General features: G+C 67.4%; 1 protein-coding gene across 1 annotated transcript; it reads left to right on the top strand.

The window, feature by feature from the left end:
- The first annotated feature begins 626 nt into the window (after positions 1-626).
- SLC38A3 (solute carrier family 38 member 3) lies at positions 627-6,304 on the top strand. Its single transcript, XM_059823001.1, has 15 exons — positions 627-750; positions 896-980; positions 1,076-1,191; positions 1,710-1,783; positions 1,864-1,956; positions 2,059-2,140; positions 2,990-3,072; positions 3,229-3,287; positions 3,757-3,933; positions 4,068-4,147; positions 4,617-4,717; positions 4,819-4,943; positions 5,294-5,438; positions 5,925-6,028; positions 6,138-6,304. Exons 1-15 carry the CDS (start codon positions 641-643, stop codon positions 6,240-6,242), a joined length of 1,539 nt encoding a protein of 512 aa, XP_059678984.1. The 5' UTR covers positions 627-640; the 3' UTR covers positions 6,243-6,304.
- The last annotated feature ends 793 nt before the right edge of the window (positions 6,305-7,097 follow it).

Here is a 7,097-nt window from a genome sequence, read left to right as displayed (position 1 = left end):
CCCGAGCCCCCTGCCTTGGCACCCCGGCAGTGCCGGCCCCGGGCAGCAGGACGCGGGCGAGCCCTTCGCGCTGGGCAGCGCACCGGCTTTACATAACGGTGGTGGCTGGGGGGTCCCCGAGCTCCCCGCCTTGTCCCCAGCTGCCCTCCGAAATGCCCCTGCTTGCCTGTCGGCGACTGTCTCTGGGAGGGGAAACTGAGGCATGGAGCTGAGAGCTGCGGGCAGGGGAGTGGAGGTGGGCAGGCGTCGCAGACAGTGGCTCTGGGGCTGGGCTGGTGCAGTGCTGCGGGGCGGGGAGCGGAGCAGCCCCACGGGGTGGTCTGCGGGACGGCTGGCCAGGCGAGGGGACTGTCCCCCCGGGGACCCACGCGGGGCTGCGGGGCTGGGGCGAGCTCTGTGGGGTGTTGTGTGCTGAGCAGGCAGAAGGGAGAAGTCCAGCCATGGTGATGCCTGGCCAGGCATCCCTGTCATCCCCGGGTGCCTGTCCCTGTGGTGCCACCAGCACTGGTGCTGAGCCTGACTCCAGCATCTCTGGCAGATGTGGGACCTGTAGGACATCCTGCCCAGAGCTTGACCCCCATTGCCCCCCTCTTGCAGAGCCCGAGGAGAGCCCGCAGTGAGCCTAGCCGCCTCCCCCACCATGGACGCCACGGACGTGCCCCTCCAGGCTGAGATGGTGGAGCTGGTGCCCAATGGGAAGCACACGGCCGCGCTCACTGCCTCCACCGTCCCCTCGCTGGCGGGTGACAGGTAGGGGCCCTGGGACAAGTAGGGGTGCCAGGGGCTTGGGGGGTCCTCCTGGCTGCTCCCTGCCCAGGCAGCACTGCCCGGGCACGGGGGGGCATGGTGGCCCCTGGCTCTACTTCGGCCTCACCCCTTTCCCTCCGGTGGCCAGGTTTGAAGAGAACCAGTCCAGCATGGCGGAGATGGAGGAGTTCCTGCCCCACGGTGCCGAGAAGAAGCAGACGCACTTTACCGATGTGAGTATCAGTGCGCGCACTGCAGTGGCAGCAGGACAGGGGCAGCTCCTGGTGTGACCAGTGTAACCCCTCCTTGTCGTGTCTCGTGTGCGCAGTTTGAAGGGAAGACGTCTTTTGGGATGTCCGTCTTCAACCTGAGCAACGCCATCATGGGCAGCGGAATCCTGGGGCTGGCCTACGCCATGGCCAACACTGGCATCATCCTGTTCCTGTGAGTGCCGCGTGCCCGCGGGGGTTCGGGTGGGGCAGTCCGGGTGTGGGGGGCTCCTCCAAGGGGATCGGTGGGTGCCAGGGGTGCGGGTGAGAAAGGGGTCCCTGGCTCAGGGTGACACAGTGGCCGGTGTCCTGCTGCCCGAGCAATGCCTGTCCCTGGCATGAGCCTGTCTGCCCCTGCCGGGCTCTGTGCCCCGCTGAGGAGGATGAGGAGAATGAAGGCTTGACTTCCTTAATACAAGACCAGATTTCCCCATGTGGCCCAAAGGATGCGTGTGCCCGCTCCCCTTGGGCGTGGGGACACGGACCCATAGGGCAGCGGCAGCCCCTGCCTGTGGGGTGCCTGTCCCCGTGGCCCATCCGCCCCGTGAGCACCCAGCCGGTGCCGAGGCGAGGGGCTGGGTGGCCTGCCAGGATGGCTGCCTGCAGGCAGAGCCTGCCCGCGTGGGGTTTGCCCCATGGCTGTGTCTGAGCCTGGTGCTGTGACCCACTGGTGACGGCGCTGTCCTCCCGCAGCTTCCTCCTGACGGCAGTGGCCCTGCTCTCCAGCTACTCCATCCACCTGCTGCTCAAGTCCTCCGGCATCGTGGGTGAGTGCTGCGTCCCTGGTGGGGCCATGCTGGGCGGTCTCCTCCCGACCCTCACCCTGCCACCCCTTCCCATCCCGCAGGCATCCGCGCCTATGAGCAGCTGGGCTACCGAGCCTTCGGCACGCCGGGGAAGCTGGCCGCGGCCATCGCCATCACGCTGCAGAACATTGGAGGTGAGGATGGGGCTGGGGGGGGAACCTGGCAGGCCTGGGCAGGGGGGACACGGGACCGGAGCGCACTGGCACAGCACAACCTCACTCTACCCCGCCCCACAGCCATGTCCAGCTACCTGTACATCGTAAAATCTGAAGTGCCTCTCGTCATCCAGACCTTCCTCAACCTGGAGGAGAAGACCACGTGAGTGCCTCCTGCCTGCACTGCCTGCGTGCTTTCCCCCCAGCAGGCGCTGGGGCTCCGGCTCCAGCTGTGCAGCCCATGGCAGGGATTTAGTGTCATTAAGCCACTACTATTTTTGATAACCATCAGTGCTGAATAAGCCCCCGGGTTGGATTAAACCGGGCTGAACTTCCAATCCCTGCTCCTCACATCCCCTTGGGATCAGGCTTTCCTCCTTGAGCAGAGCCCAGGGCCGTGGGGTGAGGGACGGGAACTGTGGTTGGGAATGGGTCCCCCCCACCCCATGCCCGCATCCCCACCCCATGCCCGCATCCCCACCCGGCGGCAAGGGGGCTGAGAGCCAGGCAGATGCTGGGCAGAGCTTCCACTGGGACCTCCACCAGCCTGGGACTGGGCATCCCAGCCAGGCTCGACCCTGGCTGCTCTGGGGTGCTCAACCGCACGTTGGACCAGGGCTGGGTAGGGGTCCTGCCCCACGGGCGGCCAGGGGCAGCTCCCTCCGCCTGGGGCCTTGAGGACCTGGCTGAGCCCCCTTGGAGATGCTGGTACCCTGGGCTGCCCACATGCAAACATGTGCTGAGAACAGCAGTTCTCAGCCTGCCCGCAGCAACTCTAGCCCTTGGGGGTGCATCATTATGGGGGTAGGCAGGACCCCAGCTCAAGGGCCCCCAGGGACACTGGCCTGAGGGGTCCCCAGGGATGCTAGCACAGCAGGGATGCCAGCCTCGGGGGTCCCTGGGGCTGCCAGCTCTGGGGTCCCTACAGATGGCAGACAGTCCCCCCCTGAAGGCTGCCTGTGCCTCCTGTGCCTCAGCAGAGCGGGGTGGTGAGCAGGCCCTCTGCTTCCAGGGACTGGTACATGAACGGGAACTACCTGGTGATCCTGGTTTCCGTCACCATTATCCTGCCCCTGGCCCTCATGAAGCAGCTGGGTAAGTCGAGGGGATGCTGTGTGCAGCACCGGGTTCCAGCATCCTGGGGCTCCTGTGGGGTGACGGTGCCAGCCTGGGGGTGACGGGCAAGGAGGAGCCACCCAGCCAGCGTGGGGGTCCTGCCTGCGCCCAAGGGCCGCTCTCTTCCTTCCCTAGGCTACCTCGGCTACGCCAGCGGCTTCTCCCTCAGCTGTATGGGCTTCTTCCTCATCTCGGTGAGCACATGCCGGCATGTGCCGGCGGCTCGGAGTGCCGAGCATCCCTTCTGCTGGCGTGCGTGGCTCCGCTGGCGCGCAGCCGGGCTGTGTGCTGCGGGGACAGTGGGGACAGTGGGGACAGCGGGCGCTCCAGGCTGCGGGGACGCCATGGCGGTGCTGTCACACTGCTGGGTTATTTTTGGCTGAAGGAGCTGAGGGCCGGGGAAAGGGAAAGGGAGAGGGTGCCGGGGGGGGAACCACACGTGCGGCCCCTCCACGTGCTGCTGCCCCGCTCTGCCTCACTGCCCACCCTTGCAGGGGCAGGCCTGGGGGCCAGCATCGCCATGGGGCACTGCCGGCAAAGGGTGCCCCATAGAGGGGACCCGACGGGGGCATCCTCACACTGGGTGCGGTGCTGGCTCGGGCGGCTGGTGCTGGGGGGTGGTGGCACCAGGCGCTGACCGTCCCCATGTGCCCCCCACCCCAGGTCATCTATAAGAAGTTCCAGATCCCCTGCCCGCTCCCTTTCGAGCAGGAGGGGAACCTCACGGGCAGCCTCAACGCCACCCCCGTCAGCACCAGTGACTACCAGAACGGCTACACTGTCCTCCAGGCCCCCGAGCAGCTCACCTGCACCCCCAGCTTCTTCACTCTGAATTCCCAGGTAGGGGCCCGGGATGTACCCCTGGGGCTCCAGGTGAGCCCCCACCCTGTGCACCCCATGAAGGCAGGTGGTCCCGGTGCTGGTGGTACCCACCAGCTTGGCCCCTGACGCTCAGCTGCCCTCCTCTCGCGCAGACTGCGTACACCATCCCCATCATGGCCTTTGCCTTCGTCTGCCACCCCGAGGTCCTGCCCATCTACACCGAGCTGAAGGAGTGAGTCCTGTGTGGGGACACCCACCCAAAGGCAGCGCCCTCCGGGTGTGGAACCTGCACTGGGGCGTCGTGGGGATACGAGGGGGTATGGTGGGTGAGATGACCCTGGGTGGGTGATAGGACCTGGGATGGGTGGTATCAGTCCCGGGAGGTGGGTGATACCGCACCGGGGAGATTGGTGACGTGACCTGGGACGGGTGGGTGGGTGGGTGACTGGGGGTGGGTGATATCACCCCTGGGAGGTGGGTGTTACAACCCAGAGTGGGTGGGTGGGTGGTGGTGGTGGGTGATCTGACCCACCACGCAGCTCGGGGAGGGGGACGCAGCCCCTCTCCGCACAGCCCCCCTGCATCCCAGGGTGCTCTGGCATCACCCCTCCTCGCCGGGCGGGCTCTCGGTGCCAGTGGGTGTCATGGGAGGGGGGTGGGCTGGGCCACGGGGACTGTGCTGAGCCCACCGTCTCCCACAGCCCCTCCAAGAAGAAGATGCAGTGCATCTCCAACATCTCCATCACGGTCATGTACCTCATGTACTTCTTGGCCGCCCTTTTCGGCTACCTCACGTTCTACGGTAAGCCCTTGGGGAGGGGGCCGGGGGCACTGCTGGCACACCGGCACTGGGGTGGTGGCGGTGCTGGGGCTGACCCAGCGGCTCCCCACTGGTGCCCGCAGGCCGCGTGGAGTCGGAGCTGCTGCACACGTACAGCAGGGTGGACCCCTTCGACGTGCTCATACTGTGCGTGCGGGTGGCCGTGCTGACAGCTGTCACCCTCACCGTCCCCATCGTCCTCTTCCCGGTGAGTGGCCCTGCGGGGATGCCAGGTGGCACCGCCACTCCCGGCTGCCACAGGGCTTCGGCACCAGGCTTTGAGAGGGGAAACTGAGGCAGCAATGGGGCTGAGGCCCAGGGACAGGGTGTCAGGGATCGGCGGCGCTGCTGGCATTGGGGAGTGGGGCCGGCTGGGTGTCAGGGACAGAGCTGGGGCAGGGGCAGCGGCAGGGGTGATGAGGACTGGCAAGGCCATGGGGACAGGGCTGAGGCAGGGGAAGGGGTGATGGGGACCAGCAGGACTGCGGGGACAGGGGATGGCATGGGCCCTGGCTCCAAGGATGGAGTGTGACACCCTGTCCCTGTCCCTGTCCCCAGGTGCGCCGGGCCATCCAGCAGATGCTGTTCCAAGGGAAGGACTTCAGCTGGATCCGCCACGTCACCATCGCTGTGGTCCTGCTGACCTTCATCAACCTCTTGGTCATCTTCGCTCCCTCCATCCTCGGCATCTTCGGCATGATCGGTGCGTGGCAGCGCCCTGCTCCTGTCCCCCCTCGGGCACTGGGTGTTGCGGGTACCACACCAGCCCCTGCCCCTAACTGGCGCTCGGCTTTGCCTGACCCCCCTGTGCCTTAGTTTCCCTTTCTCACCATGCCAGGACCAGGTGGTGTGGGGGGCGTCCCCCAGCCCCATCCCTGTCCCGGCAGGCTGGTTCCCGCAGTCTGGTGCCGGCTGCTTGCCGTGCTGCCGGCCGGCACTTGCTCTTCCTCTGGGCATTTCCCTTGATCCCCCGAGCCGGGCTCCCCCCGCTCAGTGCCCGGCTCAATGCCAAGGCCCTGGCTGCGGGGCGGCATGGGGACGGTGCCAGGACACGGTGTCCCCGGGTTCCTGGAAGGCTTTGCCAGGGCCGGGGGTAGGGGGGGGGCACAGGACCTGGCCTGGCAGCGGGGCTGGCAGGGCTGAGCCGTGGGGCGGGGGCCTCTGCCCGCTCTGTCCCTGTTTGCTCCAGGTGCCACCTCCGCTCCCTGCCTCATCTTCATCTTCCCCGCCATCTTCTACATCCGCATCATGCCCAAGGACAAGGAGCCGCTGCGCTCCACCCCCAAAATCTTGGTAAGCATGGGAAGGGGGGAGTCGGATGGGGACAAGGATGGGGGTCCTGGGGCTGGGCTGGGGGCCCTGTTGCCCTGGCTGTCCCTGACCCCCTGCCCTGTCCCACCAGGCTGCCTGCTTCGCCCTCCTCGGGGTGCTCTTCATGATCATGAGCTTGAGCTTCATCATCATCGACTGGGCCACGGGGGGCGGGAAGAGCGGCGGCAGCCACTAGCCGGCACCGGGTGCCCATGCCAACCTCCTCCCCACGCACCGGTGCCCCAGGGAAAGCCGGCCCTGGGCTCAGCCCCCGTGCCACAGCCCCGCCGGGCTTCCCCGGGGACCCTCTGCTGTCGCTGCCCATCACCTGCAGTGGTGGTGGGGGGCACATGAGCCATGGCAGGCGCGGGGACCCCCCGACCTGTGCCCAGGGTGGGGCAGCGAGCCTGGGGCAGGTGCTGTGCCCCCCCGCCGCTCCAGCGAGTACCCTCCCTGCTCCACGCCTCAGTTTCCCCATCTGTAAAATGGGGAGAATAATACTGCCCTACCTCACCGGGAGCTGGCTGTCAGCTGGAGCTCGTCTCTGCACACCCAGAGCCGTCGGCAGCGGGCGCTGCCAGGGGCGTGGGGCACTGCCCACCGTGAGGGCCAAGGACCGGGGCATTTTCCTGGCCCGCCCAGACAGCATCGAGAGCCCTGATGAACACTGTCCGAGGGGGCACTGGGGTCTGGTGGGGTGGTTGGACCTATGGCAGCACCTGTGCCCATGCCACCCGCCCTCTTCCCCTGCTGTCCCCCGGTCCCCAGCAAGATGTCACCCCACTGCCCTGGCGTTGCGGGGGCACCCCAGCTCTGCAGGCGAGCGTGGTCCTGCTGCCGTGGCTGGTGGTACCCATCCTGCTGCTCTAGAGCCCACCGGGGGAACAGTTAGCTTCCGGTCCCCACGGACGGGACCCCAGTGACTCCCAGGCCGTGCTTGGGGACCGGCTGCATCGCTTTTGGGAGGTGGCACGCCTGCCAGGGGCTTGGCGCCCGCTGGCATCCTGCCTGTGCTGTGACTTGGCTGCCCGGGGCCTGGCCCCCCCAAGGG

This window comes from Gavia stellata, chromosome 12, assembly GCF_030936135.1.
Source record: "Gavia stellata isolate bGavSte3 chromosome 12, bGavSte3.hap2, whole genome shotgun sequence".
NCBI classification, from domain to species: domain Eukaryota; kingdom Metazoa; phylum Chordata; class Aves; order Gaviiformes; family Gaviidae; genus Gavia; species Gavia stellata.
This window is presented reverse-complemented; position numbering and strand designations above follow the sequence as displayed.